The sequence below is a fragment of the Erigeron canadensis genome, chromosome 7, assembly GCF_010389155.1.
Source record: "Erigeron canadensis isolate Cc75 chromosome 7, C_canadensis_v1, whole genome shotgun sequence".
Taxonomy (NCBI): Eukaryota; Viridiplantae; Streptophyta; class Magnoliopsida; order Asterales; family Asteraceae; genus Erigeron; species Erigeron canadensis.
This window is the reverse complement of record NC_057767.1, coordinates 35,434,888-35,456,256: the sequence shown is the minus strand read 5'-3', so window position 1 is coordinate 35,456,256 and position 21,369 is coordinate 35,434,888. Positions and strand designations below refer to the sequence as shown.

At 33.3% G+C, this 21,369-nt stretch overlaps 3 protein-coding genes across 3 annotated transcripts; 2 read left to right on the top strand and 1 right to left on the bottom strand.

Moving 5' to 3' along the window:
• The first annotated feature begins 1,761 nt into the window (after positions 1-1,761).
• Positions 1,762-4,076, top strand: LOC122607097 (probable LRR receptor-like serine/threonine-protein kinase RKF3). The gene has a single exon (XM_043780016.1). It carries the CDS (start codon positions 1,889-1,891, stop codon positions 3,872-3,874), a length of 1,986 nt encoding a protein of 661 aa, XP_043635951.1. The 5' UTR covers positions 1,762-1,888; the 3' UTR covers positions 3,875-4,076.
• Positions 4,077-10,420: 6,344 nt separating this feature from the next.
• On the bottom strand, positions 10,421-12,702 carry LOC122608009 (probable LRR receptor-like serine/threonine-protein kinase RKF3). Its single transcript, XM_043781088.1, has one exon. The coding sequence runs from the start codon at positions 12,667-12,669 to the stop codon at positions 10,774-10,776; it is 1,896 nt and encodes a 631-aa protein (XP_043637023.1). The 5' UTR covers positions 12,670-12,702; the 3' UTR covers positions 10,421-10,773.
• Positions 12,703-15,401: 2,699 nt separating this feature from the next.
• Positions 15,402-19,353, top strand: LOC122607886 (sugar transporter ERD6-like 7). Its single transcript, XM_043780957.1, has 16 exons — positions 15,402-15,539; positions 15,610-15,672; positions 15,761-15,850; positions 16,216-16,275; positions 16,347-16,478; positions 16,892-16,967; positions 17,089-17,153; positions 17,559-17,651; positions 17,782-17,862; positions 17,947-18,031; positions 18,122-18,228; positions 18,318-18,377; positions 18,563-18,616; positions 18,724-18,783; positions 18,864-18,978; positions 19,190-19,353. The coding sequence occupies exons 1-16, from the start codon at positions 15,402-15,404 to the stop codon at positions 19,303-19,305; spliced, it is 1,395 nt and encodes a 464-aa protein (XP_043636892.1). The 3' UTR covers positions 19,306-19,353.
• Positions 19,354-21,369: the final 2,016 nt, after the last annotated feature.

Sequence of the window (21,369 nt, the reverse complement as noted above, 5' to 3'; positions counted from 1 at the left end):
CAATTATGATATGTGGGTTATGATTTCCCCATTAAGTTTTTACTGATCATATCTATTTATCGTTGACTTTGGGTTGTATAAGAGAACTATTGTCTATTAGCAGATCTATATCAAAATCGACAATTTTTCTTTCTATCTCCTTATAGGAGTTGGAGAAAAATAAAATTTGTTTTGTTATTAAATACCATGTATATAAGCCTCTTTTCCAATAGTACTTCATATTATATTAGACTTGTATTAAATACACGAAATGTTTACAACATATTAACGACAATCTGTAACATTATATAAAAGTTATTGCATTATTCTTGCTTAAAAACTATAATAAATTTAATTTTGATTTCACAAGGAATATAAAAAATCAATGAATGTGTCATGACCAAGCAATGAAGAAGCGCTAGAATATATTCATTTCAAAGTCAATAGTTGGTATTAAGTGGATGGTTGCGTTTGTTAAACAAAAAGAGTGGATGATCGGTGTCGAGCATCACGAATGCACTAGAGATTGGTCATTAATTTTGAATGCATTATATTCTGTTCTATTCAAACAAACCATATGAAGGAGTTAACAATTATGAGTATAACAAACAATCGAGCTCATATGTTTTACGATGAACTTATTAAATTATTGGTTGCCATTTTATAAACAATCAAACTCATATTTGTATGTTAAAAAAAAAGCTCATATTTGTAGATCAGGGGATCAATACGAGTATATGACAATCCCAGTTAATTATACATTTGACAACACTACAACAACATTTAGGGCGCGTTTGGTTCACATAATATTTTGGAAAGAAATGAAATCTTTCAAATGAATTGGAATTTGAAGGAATGAAATTTGACGGAATATTTTTGATTTTTTGAAAATTCAAGTGATGGAAGGAATGAAATTCTTCCTCCATCCCCTAGGAATGGAGATTCCATCAAATGATGGAATGTTTACATTCCTATGGAATGAGATTCCCTCTTCTTTGTGCAACCAAACGCATTAAGGAATGAAATTCAATTCCAATTCCATCAAATTTCATCGGATTCTGTGAACCAAACGTGACCTTAATATTTTACTATTTACTAATGTGTGGTGTATTAGGAAAATGATATATTCTACTAACTAATCCTTCTAAAAACTTTTCTGACTTTAAAATGTGACAAAATCAAGGAATGATATTAGAATAGAGAGTTAGAAGAATCCACATGTCGTATTTTGATGATCTTAGGAGGTTTTTTATGAGAATGTTTAAAAAGATTTAAAAATAATAAGGTTTTTATACAATTTTTCTTGATAATTTTTAAGTTTAATGAATAAAATGTCAATAATCAGTTTTTATTTAGAATCGACACATTATTTTCCGAAGACAACAATTCAACCTTAGTATAACCCTGATTTTGCACTCGAATATTTGATCGTAACAAGAGATCTCCTTCGTTTGTTACTTGGACCAATGCTACCAAAATTGAAAGCAAATGAAAACCACATGCCAACAATGTCACAACCGACGAACCCATCGCTTTCAACCAAAAAGGATTGATTGCGCCTGCTTCTTAATTATTATTAATTGTTAGTATAATTTACAAACTTCTAAATTTCATGTTAGCAATTAAATTAGTTTAAGCATCATGTGTGCATCTTAACTCATCGTGTGATTATTATATGTATACGTATATGTTTTTCAAATAAAACCATAAAAACCATAAGAATAAAATGAGTATTAACTAACCTAACCAACGTGCATTAAAATCACATAGCCACATGTCTATGGTCTACCACCTCATCAAATTCAATTTTAATCCCATTTCTCTTCATAACCGGAATCTTTATAATAAAACCACACAAATGAATCTCAAAAACTAGTACATCACGCTTCACCACTTGTACCTTCCCTCCATGGCAACCACCACCACCACCACTACCCTGTATCTATTCATCACCATTTTTCTAACTTTAACATTCTCCTCAGCTCAAAACGACACCGTTTCATGTCCTCTAAACTTCAACTTAATCCGTAACCTTGTTGGTACTAACCGCCCTTCCTCACTCAACATCCTGGATGCGTGTCGGTACACGCGCTTAGGCCTTCAGTTAGTCGAGTCCGAATATCTCAGCCGCACCAACTCCTTTACTCCGCCGCCGGCCGCTGCGGAATCCTGCTGGTCCGCTTACCAAACCCTAGCCGACGACTTTTTTCCCAACTTTGACCTCCGAAAAAACTGCGGTTTTCAAACTAATTGGATTAGTACTTCAGGTTGTATGAATATAAATAACAAGACAGATTTTGAACGTAGAATTTCGCAATCTGCGCGAAACGGCGTCGTTTCAGCTTGTAATCAGTCGTTATCCGGTTCGGCTTGTTCAGCGTGTACTGTTGCGCTTTCGAATTTGCAAGCGGTTTATTTAAACGGCGAAAGTAACGGAAATTTAACGGATTGTAAGACTTTTCCATTTATTTACACGGCGGCGTTTGTTAATCGGTTCGGTCCGACCGATAGAGGTACCGCATTTTGTTTATTTTCGCTTGATTTTGTTTCGAAGAAATCGAATAATAAACATAAAGTTATTGTGATTGTGATTGTTGTAATTTTAGTATCATTTTTCGCCTTAGTTTTATCGATAGGATTGTGGTATTATAGGAAGAAAAAAATAAAGGAAATGAGACGTAGGAGGAGGATAAATGGAAATGGAAATGAAATGACTTCTGGATCCGCGTTGGACGCGATATCCGGAAGTACTAGTTTAGTTAAGTATACAATTGATGAAATCAAAGAAGCTACTAGGAATTTTTCGAGAGAGAATATAATAGGGAGAGGAGGTTATGGTAATGTCTATAAAGGTGTGTTGCCGGATAATACTGAAGTTGCGTTAAAACGGTTTAAGAATTGTTCGGCGGCAGGTGATGCTAGTTTTACACACGAGGTTGAAGTGATTGCGAGTGTTCGTCATGTGAATTTGGTTGCGTTGAGAGGGTATTGTATTGCGACGACACAATACGAGGGTTATCAACGGATTATTGTTTGTGATTTGGTTAGTAATGGTAGTTTACATGATCATCTTTTTGGGATAGGGGTGAGGGGGAGGGTGAATCTTACTTGGCCTATACGCAGGAAGATTGCGTTAGGTACGGCTAGAGGGTTGGCTTATTTGCATTATGGGGCGCAGCCTGCGATTATTCATAGGGATATTAAAGCGAGTAATATACTTTTGGATGAGAACTTTGAAGCTAAAGTGGCGGATTTTGGGTTGGCTAAGTTTGCACCTGAAGGTGCAACTCATTTGAGTACTAGGGTGGCTGGAACTATGGGTTATGTTGCTCCAGAGTATGCGTTGTATGGCCAGTTGACGGAGAGAAGTGATGTTTATAGCTTTGGGGTTGTTTTGTTAGAGCTTTTAAGTGGTAAAAAGGCTTTATTAGAGGTTGGGGATGGTCAACCAGTGCTTTTAGCTGATTGGGCTTGGTCAATGGTGCGAAAAGGTACACCATTAGAAGTTATTGATAGTGAAATGACCGAATGTGGTTCGCCAGAGATCATGGAGAAGTATGTTTTGGCTGCGGTTCTTTCGTCTCATCCACAGTTATATGCTAGACCCACGATGGATCAAGTGTTGAAGATGTTAGATACGGATTTACCCGTTCCTTCGATACCCGAAAGGCCGATACCACTTATAGCTGGACTTGAGGATATTGAGAGATCTATTAGTAGTAGTGGATCAGGTCAGTTATCAACTCCTAGAGGGTATCAAGCATATACACATGAGATGGATGGGAGATCGGCCGCAATGGTAGATATGGACGGACTATCTGCCACTGTAAAGGAGGAGGAGGAGGAGGATGACAACGATGAAGACGAGAAAGCCCGTCTTTCAAGTGACAGATAGCATCCACCAGAGGTGCAATTTCATGACTCATGACTGTGCTACTTTGGTCATTTTTTGCCCGGCCTGCGTTTGTTATTGTAAAAAAAATTGAGTTCCAGTCTTATAATTGTATATAATCTTTTACAGTTCACAATAATTTTTCTTCCATTATTATTAATCACTCGATTGTAAAAGTAAGAAAATGAAGGAAATTTTTTATTCATCACTGCACTACTAGTTTATTCTAAAACCAACATTGTATTTGCCAAATTGAGTTTGGAATCATATATTTCTAAATGGAGATGTTATTGTAGATCAGTTGGGCTGGGGTTCTCATATTTAGAAAAAAACATGATGGAGAACGTGGATGAAACTTATTTGTTTTAGACTTTTTGTTCAAAAACTGAAGCTGACATATTGTCATGTAATGATCAGCTTTGTTCCCTTTGGGTCAAACATGGGTATCGCCGTATCGAGACTAGGACATCTTTGGACTTACCATTACCTTTCGTCAAAGTTTTGTTATACAATTATATTCCATAGTGAAATTTACATAGAATATTTCTATCCATATCTATACGAGTATTAGAGTGTATTCTTGAGTTTTATTTTGAAGAGATAAGAAAAGAAAGGGTAAGAAATTTTTTGTTTTTGTATTCTTAAGTTTTTGTTTTGAAAGAAAGGGAAGAGAAAGAAAGGAAAAAATAGGATGATTTGATCCCAAAATTTTCTTGTCACTTTTGGCAAGATTTAGAAGGAAAAGTGGTCAAATTATTATTATACCCCTCAAACTTATATAAAGGTTTTAACTACTACAAGGTTATAAATGTAAAATTGTATCTTTTTATCCTTTCTTTTCCTTCTCTTTTAACTCAAGAATACATTTAACTATCAACTTTCTTTTCTTTTCTTTCAACTCGAGAATGCCTCTTTTTTATGTAAATTTTTATCCTTTCTTCTCCTATCGAATCTTATCTTTTCTTTTCTTTTAATAAAAACTCGAGAATACAATGTTAATGATTCGAACTTTTATGCACAACAAAAGTAATATACTTTTTTGAACAGAAATATGTATTATTAATGAATCAACAAGATGTTAGTAAATTACAAAATGAGAAATTAACAACCTTACAATGAAAGAGCGGACCACGAGTTCCGATCTAAGTTTTTGGATTTTGATCTTGCGGATAGGCGGATAGCCAATAAAAAAACCCGAATGTTTTATGTCTCGAATACTCGTCTTGGATTGACATCCTTATTGGAAAATATCTTCAATTCAAAGTAGATACTACATGTTGGGATCTTCAATTCAAACTTTCTGGCACAACTTGATAGAGAGGACTAAGCATATAGTTTTCAATTATCTTCTAGACGATGTGATAATAAATATATTATATATATATTATATATAATTAATTAGGGTAACACTCCGGTGAGAACACTTTTAAAATAAGAACGGTGAGAACACTTAAAAACATCATTTTGATGCATTAAAAGTCCATAAAACTAACATAGTGCATAACTAATTATCATTATTTAAGTGTTTAACAACACATTGATCCTTCAAAATTGAAAAAAATCACTTTTTTGGTTTTGTGCATCCATTTTGGATGCATATTATCAAAATGATGCATCCAACAAAAAACGTGATTTTTTCGATTTTGATGGATCCATGTGTTGTTAAACACTTAAATAATGATAATTAGTTATGCACTATGTCAGTTTATGGACTTTTAATGCATCAAAATGTAGTTTTTAAGTATTCTCATTTGTTCTCATTTTAAGTTGGTTCTCATTTGATTGTCACCTTAATTATATATATATATATAGTTCACAAAAAGATTTTGCGTATAGACAGACTAGTCAATAAACCAATTAAGTTTTGGATTTACTTATTATTTAAGTACAATTGTATATTGAGGGTGAGAGACTCTCTAGCACGGACCCGGTTAAGACAATGTAAGTTAGATCCCCTATTGTGAGCAAATCATTCACACATTTCAAAAAATTTTAAGTACAATAGTAATAAAATAAAAAGACTATTTAACTTAATGTAACACGATATGTCCGGAGTGATAATATAGTTTTTTGCATTTATTCTTATTCCAATATGAAACGTTTCTAAAGTCTCTACGTTTCGTCAAATTATTTGGATTTTATATAGTTCAAATTCAAAGTGATGATACAATAGTATATCACATTATTCACATATGTAAAATCTTGGCAGGTAATCCGACCAAACATTTCTTGTATCTTGAGTACAGTATTAGGTATTTTGATCCATCGTTTGACCTATTATCTAATTGTTTCACTAGGGAGGCCCAACCCACGCTAGAGGTTATTAATTTTTATTCAAAACTAGCCGCTACTCAAGGATTCATAAAAGCATAAAAAACCCAACGATTCATAAAAGCATATAAAATAAAAGCCATAAAACGTAGTAGCATATAAAAGAACAAAATCTCTAAATTGTAGCTTCAATTAGGTTAGAGATCTTCAAAAGTTGATCTAACTTAGCAATTTTAATCTTTGAATTAAAATAAAAAGTCTAAAATCTAAAAATTAAATTTGATTCTTGATTCTTAATTGTCAAAATCTTATCTTAATATATACTACAAGACAGTTGAACTAATGACTTATTACCAATCAAATCGCTTAATTTTATCAAATTGACTCTCGTTTATTTTATCATTTAATTTAACTATAAATTATAAATCCTAATAGTCATTATCTAAATATATTATTATAATAATATCTATATTAATATTTATAGAAAAGGCTCATTAATTTACACTTTTTGTTTTCCATCAATAATTTGCACTTTTTAACCTTAAATACTTAATTTATATTTATTTTTAACCTTCAACTTGAGTAGATTTTTTTTAAAATTTTTAATCAAGAATATGAAAACAATCCTAATTGTTATCAATTTATCATAAGACATGTGATTGAAAATAAACCTATTTGTGTTATGGGACCGTATCATGATCAAAGAAATATACTTGAATGTCAAGTACAAGATCACAAATATGTTTATATTTTAATTTTTAATTATCTTTCATAATAATATCACACTATGAGGACAACTGGTTTCAAAAAAATTATATAATAGATGAATTATTGTGACATGTACCTTGTGAAATGATTACGACAAATAATTTTATCAATACGTCTTAGCTAATAATGACAATGACGAACATGTGATTATTGTAATACAACTTGCAAAGTATAACACTTGAAACCGTATATCTTTAAAATTATAAGCTTATATGACTTAAATGTATGAAGATCTAATATTAATAACATCGTAAGCCACGTGTCAAATGTTAGACACAAGTCTAAAATCTAGTTTACCTCTAAAGTTGAATCAACTTTAGGGATCCTTATCATTTCAACTATGTGCTATTGCTTCTTTAACTTCATCCATAGCTCCATATTTTCAAACAAAGTACCTTGAAACATATCTCTAAGGGTCGATTATAGAAACTCAAGACTTAGTTCAGTGTGCATATATAATTCAACAAGAGGCTCGTTCCCAGAGTTGTAGCCATGTGGAAGACACATTAATATGTCCAAATTAAACAACCTAGGGAAACATTTGTTTTTGTGGATTATATATATCTGTTTTTTTTTTTTCATATCTAATTTAGTTTCTTCACAAATGTATTTTCATACACTCAACTAGCTAGAAGACAATCAAGATGCAATTTAAAAATCACAAATCACATAAGTGGTAATATGGTATAGTATATTTTATATATAACATGAGGTAGAAGTTGGATAGGTTTGAAAAATACATGCAAACCAATTTGGTCGCAATCAAACGGACGTTTACAAATAGATTACTTGAAAAATTGTAAATTTTTCTTTGGCCTGCAGATTTCAGATCTAATATATAGTTCTAATATAGTAATAGGTAATTAGGTATATGGCAAAACACCACTGCAAATGTTAAAATATTTATGTTAATCAAATGAATAAAATTTTGATATCAACTATCAAGACAACAATGACAGCTTAAACTTAGTAACTAAAATTGCAAGTTGCAACTACCAACGAATCATATCCAATATCTTTTGCCACCTTTTGATACTTAACAAGTACTCGTATAATTTTGCGTAATCCGAATATATAACTAATTCAATACTGGTTGGTCTCTACCCGAGTACCCGACGAGGCGGCGACGTGTCAAACTGTCAATTAATTAACAACGTGTAGTACTCATTTTTCTAGTTTTTTTTTTTTTTTTTTAGAACGGCAAAAAATATATATATATTAAGAAGGTAAACTAATTAGATGCTAGTTACCGAAAAATACAAATACAATTACAATCTAGAAGAGAAACCAAGCAACAAACTATCTAGACACCTCCCGGTACATTAACTGCGAGGACTTCAAAATGAGTAAAAAAAACTCATGGCAAAAAGACACGAGAAAAACTCCCATCCAACAAGGGCCGAGCCACCGGTTTTCACCTCGTGGTATTTTTGATGAAGTCCCAACCATGTCCCGAGAAATAAACCATACATAAACATTACAAGAATAATAATTACCGAGCCTAGTAGTATAGCAACAGTTGAGCCTAAAATCATAAATATCCAGAAGCAACAGCAATGTTAAGCAAAAGCAACCCATTAATCTCCAACAGAACCTTAAGCCCACGGTGACCTCCATCTGTACGTGTTCTAAAAAGAAGAAGCTAACCACCATTGTCCAAAGGATTAGTGATCCAGTCCGACCAAACATAATGATGTTTCCTATCGCGGCTTGATAACCAAATAAACGATAATGACACAATTGAATTGAATATGTCGTTGATGTTTTCATGAGTATCATTATGCCGAGCATTATTTCTTTCCTTCCAAACGTGCCACCACCAAACAAAAATGATTGCCTCAAAAATTCTACGCCTCAGCCCGGTAATCCTAAGACTGTCAAGCCAATTGAGAATGTCTTTAGGTTCCTGGTCCGGGATATTATGGTTACTATGAAAAGCAATAGTACTCAATTACAAGTTTACAATGCATTTGTAATCGGGACACGGAGATCTTTATATAGTCATTTACGAATAACGAGTTACGACCAATAAGGCTGAAAGTCCTTTTCACTCTTTGGTAGAATCTAGAAGTAGTCACTCTACCTTTGGTAGGCATAAGGCTGTCTACATCTCAACCTCCCCCAAATACCGTCGAAGACGACGGTATTTGGGATCCAAAACCCGTAAAAGACGGCATTGGGAGTTGCTTTACTTTACTTTTACGAGTTACGAGCAGCAGAGCAGGGATTTTCACATGGAAATATTGAATAATTAGTAAAAAATTAAATAAAAATAAACATACAAACAGAAAATATTTTAATATACTAAAATACAGTTGTTCTATAATTTATCGAGCTTTCAATTTTCTTAGGTTGACTTTTGTTTTCATTTTTGACTTTAATTTACATTTTTTTGTTTTCCATCACAAATTTACATTTTTTAACAAATAAATTCAATATAATAAATCAAGAATAATAGCTAGTATATATACCCAAAAGAATAATAAGTTATATAGATCCAATCGAATAATACGAGTAGATAATAAACTCCGTATAATGAACGTGGGCCTAAAATCTTGTATATAAAACTAGGGGGTGATATTTATACAACAAGTTTTAGCCATATACAACAAAAGTATAACATTTATTACGCAGTATACAATTGTATTATGCAAGAATTGTTGTTAAACTTTGTTGTAGCGATATCACTTCACCATACAACTAAGATAAACTATTGGTTGTCATGTAGAATCTTTTATAATTAATTAATCATCATGAAGATTGTAAGAAGCGTTTAAAGAACGTCAAACAACGCTATTTATACACTCTCTCTTGACATTTGGACATGAGGCTTGAGATATAGCCAACTTCAAACAGTTAGGGAAATGATATTGCTGCAATAAATTGTAGCTATCTATAACAAATCCTGCACAATTGTACACTGTGTAATGAATTTTGTATCTTTGTTGTAAATGACTAATATTTATTGTATAAATATCACCTCCCAAACAGCTATATACAAACCAAACTATAATAAGGCAATATTCAAACCTTTCATTCTGTACGTACGTGATGGCACACTTGTATCAGATTCATTACTTGAAGAGTTCATCATGCTATATATCTTGGCCACCAATTTTTGCTATACCAAATGTTATAGATTATATATATACACACTGACGGTAAATTATAATTAGAGTTAAAAAAACGAAAATAGTAAATACCATGAGGATTATTTAACTACCCTCAAGAAGGAACTTCCACTTAGAACCCATTAGCTAAATACATTTGAGTTCGGCTGGTCTCGGTTGGTGATGGAACAGCACCGCCTAGAAAAAAACTCCGCGTCTGATGATTTTATAGGTCATGAGTGAAGCAGATTCATCCATCTTTTGTCTGAAGTTCAATTGCTAGCTGTAATTTCCCCTCCTCTAACTTTCTTCATAGTTACATTTTGGGAGAGAATTTTGAAAGGATTATTGGCTAGCTTAGAATGAATTGTTACAAAGACATGTGAATGAAATGGCTTTTAATACTAAAAAAATAAATTACATCGACACTAGCATGAGAATCCAAACCAAACTGATTCTACAATTACATTTCCATATTGAAATACTACATCAATTACCAGACTCAGTTCAGCAAATACAATGTTGGTTTTACAACAAACCACTAGGTTGGGTTAATTTGGTCAGAATACAAATGTTGGATTGTAAAGTTCTTTGTTACAATGTTGTTATCTGTGTATGTATATCATCTTTAGCTTGGGTCACTTTTACTGTCAAAATGCCTCCAGACTAGGCTTTCTATGGTTAAAAGCTTTTGCTCATTATTTCTTGTAAATGGGAAGTAACATAGTCATCATATTCTACCTCAACCAAATGCTATCTGTCCCTTGAAAGGCGGGCTTTTTCATCTTCTTCGTCGTCCTCCTCCTCCTTTACAATGGTAGATAGTCCGTCCATATCTACCACAGTGGCGGATCCACCACTACCAGCAGATCTCTCAATATCCTCCTGTCCAGCTATAAGCGGTATCGGCCTTTCTGGTATGGAAGGAACGGGCAAATCCATATCTAACATCTTCAACACTTGATCCATAGTGGGTCTAGCATATATCTGTGGATGAGACGAAAGAACAGCAACCAAAACATACTTCTCCATGATTTCGGGCGAACCACATTCGGTCATTTCACTATCAATAACTTCTAAAGGTGTACCTTTTCGCACCATTGACCACGCCCGATCGGCTAAAAGTGCCGGTTCCTCAAGCTCCAATAAAGCCTTTTTACCACTTAAAAGCTCCAACAAGACAACCCCAAAGCTATAAATATCACTCCTCTCCGTCAACTGACCATATAACGCATACTCTGGGGCAACATAACCCATCGTACCAGCCACCCTAGTACTCATATGAGTCGCACCCTCGGGAGCAAACTTAGCCAACCCAAAATCCGCCACTTTAGCTTCAAAGTTCTCATCCAAAAGTATATTACTCGCTTTAATATCCCTATGAATGATCGCAGGCTGTGCCCCATAATGCAAATAAGCCAACCCTCTAGCCATACCTAACGCAATCTTCCTACGTATAGGCCAGGTAAGATTCACCCTCCCCCTCACCCCCATCCCAAAAAGATGATCATGTAAGCTACCATTACTGACCAAATCACAAACAATAATCCGTTGATAACCCTCATACTGTGTCGTCGCAACACAATACCCTCTCACCGCAACCAAATTCACATGCCGAACACTTGCAATCACTTCAACCTCATGCTTAAAACTAGCATCACCTGCTTCCGAACAATTCTTAAAGCGTTTCAAGGCGACTACACCATCGTCCGGCAACACCCCTTTATAAACATTACCAAAACCTCCTGTCCCTATTATATTCTCTCTCGAAAAATTCCTAGTAGCTTCTTTAATATCAGCAATTGTATACTTAACTAAATCAATACTTCCGGATATCACGTCCAGTGTGGGCCCAGGATTCATTTCATTTCCATTTATCCGCTTCCTACGTCTCATTTCCTTAATTTTTTTCTTCCTACAAAACCACAATCCTCCTATCAAAAAAACTAAGGTCAAAAGTAATGCTAATACTACAACAATTACAATCACAATAACTTTGTGTTTATCATCCGATTTCTTCGGAACAAAATCAATCCCAAATAAACAAGATGCGGTACCTCTATCGGTTGGCCCAAACCGATTAACAAACGCCGCCGTATAAATAGGCATAAAAATAAAACAATCCGTTAAGTTTCCGTTACTTTCAGCGTTTAAATAACTTCCATGTAAATCAACAAGCTTGTCAAGACACGCTGAGCAAGAAGACGAGTCGGATAAGGACTGATTACAAGCCGAAACGACGTCGTTTAGCGCAAGTTGCGGGATTCTACGTTCAAACTGTGTTTTGTTATATATATTCATACAACCTGAAGTACTAATCCAGTTAGGTTGAAAACCGCAGTTTTTTCGGAGGTCAAGTTTGGGAAAATAGTCGTCGGCTAGGGTTTGGAAAGCGGACCAGCAGGATTCCGCGGCGGCCGGCGGCGGAGTAAAGGAGTTGGTGCGGCGGAGGTATTCGGACTCGACAAACAGAAGGATGGAGCGCGTATACAGGCACGGCATGTCTAGTGAAGAAGGGCGGTCAGTACCAATGAGGTTTCGGAATATGTTGAAGTTTAAGGGGCATGAAACGGTGTCGTTTTGGGCTGAGGAAAACGTTAAAGTTAGAAAAATGATGAAACATAGATACAGGATGGTGGCGGCGGCCATGCTGGGGTCGGGAGGTACAAGTGGTGTAGCGTATTGTACTAGTTTTGTGGATTCATTAGTGGTTTTAACTTTTAATAAACAGATTTATTAGTTGTTTTAACTTTTAATAAAAAGATTCCGGCTAGGGAGAAATGAAATTGGCTTTTGTGATTTTGATGAATGTTGCTCACTTAATTATTCCAACTAATGTGATGACTAGGAGTAATCAAGACAATTCTTTTTGGTTTTTTTATTTTTTGTTGGTATATGAAACTATGGAATATAATCACATGTTTATTTCTTTAATTACATATTTACTTTTCACTAACGCCTTACTAGTCGATCATTTATTTAATAAAAATTTCTGGCCTTTTAAAAAATTATATAAAATAAAATAACAATGATAAACATAAAAATTTCTGACCTTTTAAAAAATTATATAAAGTAAAATAACAATGATAAACATAACCATATGGGTTAAGTTTAATTTGTCAAGACATGTTAAACAATATTGTACATTTCATATAATCATGTTTAAACAAATTAGTTATAGCTTCGGAGGTTACATTTAACATTTCCCATTAAATTAATAATTTTATATTTACTTAACTTTAAGCTACATTGTATTATTTCTACCTATTGTATTATAAAATGATTTAAACTAAATTTACATCAACAAATCCCTTCTGATTGGATACTGATCCATTTGTAAACATGTTAACCTTTCATTCATACGGAGTTCTCCATTTTCATACATTCGACAAGAAAGACAACCAAGATGCTATCTAAAAATACAAATTACACAAATGATATATATTTTTTTTTTGAATGACAACACAAATGATAATATAACATGAAATAGACATACATAGGTTTATAAAATAGAAAAAAATTCATGTAAAAACCATTTGAATTGGAAGAACAATGAAAACCTTTATATTATAACTTGATGTCTAAATAGTATATGTGAACATATTTATTCACATAAACTATCAAGTTATACTTATAATTTTTTATGTTTATATATGTATAGTTTTCACATGAATCTCACCGAATGCAAATATATAAATATCTATATCTATATATTTGTATATATATCATATAAAATAACCAATGTGATTTGCTATTAAACGGATGTTTACAAATGAAATACTTATAAAATGGTATGTTTTCTTTCGCCTGCTAGAATTCAGATCGATCTATTAAAGTTTTAATATAATAGGTATATGACAAAAACCGCTGCAAATGTTGTATTAAAAATTTTATAAGTTTAGTGACAAATATTTTGATATCAACTATCAAGACAACAAAGTACAACTGTATACCAAGTATAACAAAAATATATTTCTAGCAAGTTGCAAGTACCAACGAATCATATCCATGATCTTTGGCCACGTACCTTGTAATATTTAACTTCAACAAAAATAAGTTTGGGTAATCCAGATATAATTTTATATCCTGGAATATAATAAATTTGGACGAATGTCCATAATAAGAAATAAATTTGGACGGATGTACATAATAAGAAATAACTAAAGTTTTATGTATTGTATGTAAACAACTTTAAAAAATATTTATTGTATGTAAGAAAAAACATATGTGGCAACCATATAGAGGTGCCACTTGTCTGATTTTAATTGGTTGAATACATTTTCCTACATACAATAAACATTATTTTCGAGTTGTTTACATACAACACACACAACTTTAGTTATTTTCTACTATAGACATTCGTTCAAAGTTTGTTACATTACAGTATACTTATCCCTAATATAAAATATGGTACCAAAGTCTATGCAAATATCAGCTTAACATTACGTGCACTAGAGGATGATCTTGACAATTAATCTATATAATTTCAAAATTTTCAAGGCTTTAAAAGTTTAAGAACCCTGTTATAGTTATGACTTATAAATAAAGAAATCAATATTGCATTTCTTAGTAAGATTTTTTGAATGCAAAGTATTTTTAAAGGATATAACATCTGCTGAGCATATTGCATCATTGCCTGCTTTTCAACCCGAAATTTTTAATTTTTTAATATAATTTTTTGGTTATTAAATTAAATGTAAAATATCATATTATGAGGGGGAAAGCAGGGGTTGTCTGCTTGTTGAAGCATGTATCAATTTCCCTTATTTTTGTACATTATAAATCTAAAAATTGTTAACAATGTGTGGTGAATATACTTGGTAAGTTGGTAGAGGTTTTTATCTTTTAAGTAAGTTTATAAAAATTTGGTGTATAAAATTGTCTGCACTACTGTTAATTGCAAACATGTAGCTTATATACACTTCTTTATATCATTTTTTTTGTAAGTAAGTAGTTTATAAGCTATGTAGACATTTATAATGTTAACGAATTAACAGATTTCAGATTTGTAAAAAAAGTGTGTAGACGATATAAATTTGTCTTTTAATGAAAGTAAGATATGGAAAAAAATTTAACAATCTAAAGCTACAAAATAATGCAATAATATCCTAGAAAATTGTAGGATGACAGAAAATAGCTTTTGTCACTTTTGTAGTATCAGGAAACCAAAGTCCAAAAAAGTAGTGATCCACGTGATAATAGATTCATTAAATTGCCTCATAATAATCGTTAACAATATATAGAAGAACAAAGCTGTTTTGTTGCTTCACTTCAATATATAAATACTACTTCAATTGTAGCTCACTGAAACAGAACTTATAAATCGTTTTCATTTTGCATATCTGTTTTTTTTTTTCCTCTAGAAATTGAAAACCGATATCATGGCTGATCAAGACGATATTCGAACTCCGTTGGTGCCTCAAATCATCGATGAAAAACAAGTTAGCAAAGAGAACAACTTCATGGTCTATCTCAGCACATTTGTTGCTGTTTGTGGCTCTTTCGCCTTTGGAGCATGTGTAAGTTCAACATTATTTCGAGTTATATACATAATATATATGTAGATATTTGACATATGTTTATTTCCAGGCGGGTTACTCGTCGCCTATACAATCAGCTATCACAGAAGATCTAAAGTTGTCACTAGCTGAGGTAATTAGAGTTAGTTTTAGTCAGAAATGAATAAGCATCGATCCATATGTTTTCGAGTTCGTTTAATATTGTAGCTAACTTGTTGCAGTATTCGCTGTTTGGCTCAATTTTGACATTTGGTGCAATGATTGGGGCAATAACGAGTGGACCCATCGCTGACATAGTTGGTCGCAAAGGGGTAAGTACTAGGTATAAAACATGTGCACTATGAACTAGAGATGACAATTTCGACATATCTACTTATGAATGTTATCCAAATGTCCTGTAAAGGTAAAACAGAATGCTGATAGGAGTCAAATGTCCCTCATTGTACTTGTATTTTCATATGTATATAATGTTATAATTAGTCTTAAAACTCTGGCTATAATTTTTTTTTTTAACTATGGTTTATGTATACAAATGTCTAAACCCTTTGGATAGATGGGTTTAAACTATCCTGATCCAAATGATTACTAAGCATTTTGACCCGTTACCTAACCAACCCGTCTATTTATCCACATCTATTATCAACCAGTGGCTTGACTCAGATTGCAATGTAAATAGGGTTTGAGGATATCTAGTGTTTTCTGTTCGGCAGGATGGCTAGCAATTTACTTTGCAGAGGTATGTAAAGATCTATTAATTACTAGTTTGGGACCATTACGACGAAGTTAAAGGTTTTTTGCTTACGATAGGGACCTTTGGCACTGGATATCGGACGACTGGCAACAGGATACGGGATGGGAATGTTTTCTTATGTTGTACCTGTATTCATAGCAGAAATATCACCCAAAAATCTTCGGGGCAGGTTGACAGCAGCGAATCAGGTTCATTTGTATTTATGTTTCGATATACTTGGGGCAGATTTGGAAGGGTTTCGGGCATTCAGAGTCTTAGGACCAGGGCAAAGGACCCACTGAAATTTGGGTATAACTTTGTGTTTGTTTTAAAGCCCAAAGTTGATTAGGCATCATTTTTGAAGGTCTGCACTTTTTTAGGTGTCAGGATATTACACTTTTTTCAACCCAACAAAAAGTGATTAGAGACATAACTCTTCTCTTATATTCCTACCATTACTGCCACCTCGGCAGACGGACGCCACCTAACTAGTCATTGGTCTCTCAGCTTTGTCACCGAGTGGCGATCCTTAAATCCATGCGTGTCAGTCACATTGTGTAGACATATTCTAGTTGCTAATACATCCACATCCTATATAACAGTTTGTTGACTTTCTATGCAGCTTATGATCACTGCAGCGGTGTCGCTTTCCTTCATCATTGGGACCATGATACCATGGAGGATCTTGGCCCTGATAGGTCTTTTATCTTCGAAATACATTCTACAATTACTTCTTAGTACCAGTTCAGCAAAGATGAATGGCCAGAATATGGCTACTGAATCTTGAACATTGACCAACAAGAAGTTGTATGATTGCAGGATTGGCTCCATGCATAATTTTGGTGATGGGATTGTTTTTCATACCTGAGTCTCCGAGATGGCTGGTAAGATATGCTTGTTTCCGTGGTTAGATTACATTAAAAGGATCACGAGAACTAGAGGTGCCAAAATGGATGGGTCGGAAATGGGTCAAACAGGCAAGATTGGTCTGATCTGAAGCATTGTTACATCAGAAAGCATCTGTAAATAGTTTAATTTGATTATATGATTGCAAAAACTGTATTGTTAAAGTAACGAACAAACATTTTCAAACTCAAATTTTCAAGATTTAATATACTAAAAACGAACTTCATTGATTTTTAGACCTTTTGACCCATTTCATTATTAGATAAATTTCGATTCAACCAATATAAATATAGAACATAAAAAAAGTTATCATCCAAAATTAAATGACATGAAATTGTCAGCTTTAAGGCTTTTAACAAAAACTACATTTGACGTACGTGCAGGCTAAGACAGGCAACCAGAAAGAGTTTTGGGTTGCACTTAGAAAACTTCGAGGGAAAGATGTCGATATATCTGTAGAGGCGGCTGAAATCCAGGTTCATGGTTCACACATTCTGAATTTTTACTCCAAACCCATAATCTCAATGTCCCTCTCAGAAGGTTTGTTATCGGTCACACAAGATTTCAACCCACAACCTCATCACAACATTACCTCATTGTTTACAGGATTACATAAAAACGCTAGAAAGGCTCCCAAAAGCAAAAGTATTTGATCTATTTCAGAAAAGATACTCACGATCTGTCATTGTAAGTACATCTTCTTGTAAAATATATGAAAGATTCAAATCATAATTCTTAATTAAGTACTCTTCGCTTGCTTTTCATGTGAAGATAGGAGTTGGGTTAATGGTATGCCAACAATTTGGAGGAATCAATGGCATCGTTTTCTACACGAGTAGTATATTTGAGTCTGCAGGTATATATAACTCTTCTTTCAATAGCCTGATTCTTCAATACAGTACGAAAAAGAAACGAGACAGTAACTTTACTTTGGTATAATTTCCAGGATTTCCTGCTGATCTTGGAACAATAATGTATGCTTTGTTACAAATCATGATTACAGCGCTAATTTCACTCTTTGTAGACAAAGCCGGTAGAAAGCCACTTTTACTGGTAATGAAAATACTTATGGCTATATTTTGGTGTTGCCAATGACCATGTCTGATAAGTCGTTTTTTGACGTTTGGCTATATTTTTGCAAGATTTCCGGGACAGGCCTGGTTTTGGGATGTCTTCTGGTAGCACTTTCGTTCTTCTTGAAGGTAACATTTCATTCATTTGTATTTATTCCTAATCCCCTAAGTAAGTTCACCATCACTGTATCATGGCAACAAAATGGGCCTCGTAGTCAACAGTTTTCTGCAACCAAATGTACCTTTGTATTTTTAATTTGTTTGTACCTAGCATTTGAAATGTTTTATCGTCTAACTTGATTTTATCCAACCAGAGTTATGAAATTGGACTATCAGCAGTACCTGCACTTGCCGTATCTGGAATGATGGTAATTCTAAGGATTATACTATAAGCCAACATATTTGGTATCGGCATATATTTATAGCGAGCTCTACATTTAAACCTTTTACTAACTGTGTTTGTGAACACTTATAGTTGTATATAGGCTCGTTTTCAGCTGGAATGGGAGCAATTCCATGGGTTATAATGTCCGAGGTAATCCAAGATCTTCAACAATTTCTCATATCTAACTTCCTCATCTATGACAATAACCATTGTGCATATTCGGTATCCAGATATTCCCTATTAATATAAAAGGAGTGGCTGGAAGCCTCGCGACTTTGGTAAACTGGTTTGGTGCATGGGTTATGTCATATACATTCAATTTTCTATTGAGCTGGAGTTCATATGGTAAGTTTGGGCGAAAAAATTTACATACACATGCTACATATAATCACATGAATGCATAAATATGTTCAAAGTATACCTGTTGCCTTTCAAAGAAAGGTTTACCTGTCTTGACCCGTTACTCTGGATATTTGATTTACATGCTTTTCTGACTATCATTTGGGTCTGTTTTTACCACCAGGGTTGATTAATTGGTTCTGTTTTTTAATTACAGGAACGTTCATCATCTACGCAGCGATCAATGCAGGTGCAATTGTGTTTGTGATTAAAATGGTGCCCGAAACTAAAGGAAGAACACTAGAACAAATACAAGCTTCCATCAATGGCTAGAATAAACTAGGATATGATAGAAGGAAATCATGGTTACAAACTCATCAACTGAAGAAATTTATCGTTTGCTTCTACGTTTATTCGTCGTTTATTTTTTGTAATTCGTTGAATAATGTAGCATTTTTATATCCTTTACATGGGTGTAATCAATAATAGAAGAAGATATAATCAGGACCTTTAGAGTTTTGACCCATTACCATACAAAATTCTAAGATTATAAGCTCTACTTAAAATAGTTCCCAAAAAAAGGAAAAAAATCTCAACTGCGCGCGTTTTGAAAAATCATGTCTCACTCAACCTCCTTTTCCAAAAATGCGTTTTGCCTATGTGAAAACCCAATTAGTCACTTTTTTTTTTGCCAAAAACTTTCTTTCATTAATTACGTTATGTAAACGCAATAATCAGAAACTCAATCCCAAACACCCTCCTAGCGATGTACACTGTAAGAACATCAGAACGCCTAAAAAAATCTATACATACATACATCTATATCTATCGTTCTCCGTCTGGGCGTTGATCATCATTAAGTAACCACATCTGTAACCGTCCATATTCTCTAACAGGACTCCTAACAAGCTGCGGACTCCTATTCGGTTCCATAAACATCTTCAACCGTCCATTTTCTCTAACCACCACCATATCAAATCTCGGCCGTCCATTTATATTCAAACTTGATATATTTGGCGGGAAACTATAAACCACTTCTTCTTCAGTGCTGCGATAATAATTCTCATCATCATCGGTTTCTTTGATGATCTCATGATCACGTGGAACCTGCAACTCGAGTTTCGGTTTCTTCGCTTCTTTTACGTCGGTTTTGTTGTTGCGGATTGTTTCCGCCGGTGACAGATCTGGATCGCCGGTGGTGGATTTCATGATGTATTATGACGGTTGTGAAATTAATCAAATGATTTATCCATCTGTGTCAGTGTGTGTATATATACATAGTGGTTGTATGTATTTTTTCGAGTTAGAAGAGCAACCGATCATAAAAAGTTTCTATTGAAACGAATCGATAACCTTTTTTTTATTTTAATGTAACTATTTGTGCTTTTTTAAATTTATTTATAATACATTTATCAGGAGGCGATAATATTTTATATACGAGTATTAGTTTCCAGGTCTGTCCAATGGAAGGGTAGTCTTAAAATATACTAATCAAAGCTAATATGTTTTGAGCAATCATCAATATAACCAATATAACAACTTAATCAATACGAAAGTTAAAGAAAAAAACATATAAAAATTAACCCCATATAAATATTGATTGCAGTTTACCCTTTTTTTTCCAAGTTTTGTTAAATAAAAAATTTGCAACAAAGTACAAGTATTTAATTTGAAAAATACATACTAATTTATTAACAAAAACCATCTTGAACGTTTTGATTTTCTTCGGATTGTTCCACTCCGAAACAATCCATGCATGAACAACACGGAGTCGTAGATGATGGTTAACATGTGTTGCCTTAAGATCTTCAAGATGAACTAATGTGGTCTTATTTTTTGGTTAACATGTGTTGGCTTAAGATCTTCAAGATGAACTAATGTGGTATTATTTTTTGTTATTGAAGAAAAAACTATAACGAACCTATAATGGAAAACAAACTAAATTAAAATTGATAATAATAAAAATAACATAAGAATTAAATATTAAATAATAATAACAATGGTTAAATATGAACAAAGTATATAAATAAAAAAACTCTTTTGGTAGTCGATCATATGTTGTTTTTTTGCCGTAAGTTTTTTTTTTTTTTTGTTGAGAATATGTGAGGGTTTTTTCAAGGTTGTATATATAGATAAATATATTTTGAACAACTTTTAAGGATAAAAAGATTTTATAATACGGTCGATATTTTATTAAATTAAATTAAATATTAAAAAATAGATATTTAATAAGAAGGAAAGATTAGACTTGTATACCATCCTAGTCTTTTATCTTATCATCAATAAGGCTTAATTACTTGTATACATTCAAAGAGGGGAATTAGAGGTGCCAAGTGTACCCTTAACCTTCTCTTTTAGTTATATTATTAATATAATTCATTATTCATATATAAACCC

Coding starts and splice junctions, on each gene's coding strand:
- LOC122607886 (XM_043780957.1), top strand. CDS start 15,402: ATGGCTGATCAAGACGATATTCGAACTCCGTTGGTGCCTCAAATCATC. Junction 17,652..17,781: donor TAGAGGCGGCTGAAATCCAG/GTTCATGGTTCA, acceptor CATTGTTTACAG/GATTACATAAAAACGCTAGA. Junction 18,784..18,863: donor CATGGGTTATAATGTCCGAG/GTAATCCAAGAT, acceptor TTCGGTATCCAG/ATATTCCCTATTAATATAAA.
- LOC122607097 (XM_043780016.1), top strand. CDS start 1,889: ATGGCAACCACCACCACCACCACTACCCTGTATCTATTCATCACCATT.
- LOC122608009 (XM_043781088.1), bottom strand. CDS start 12,669: ATGGCCGCCGCCACCATCCTGTATCTATGTTTCATCATTTTTCTAACT.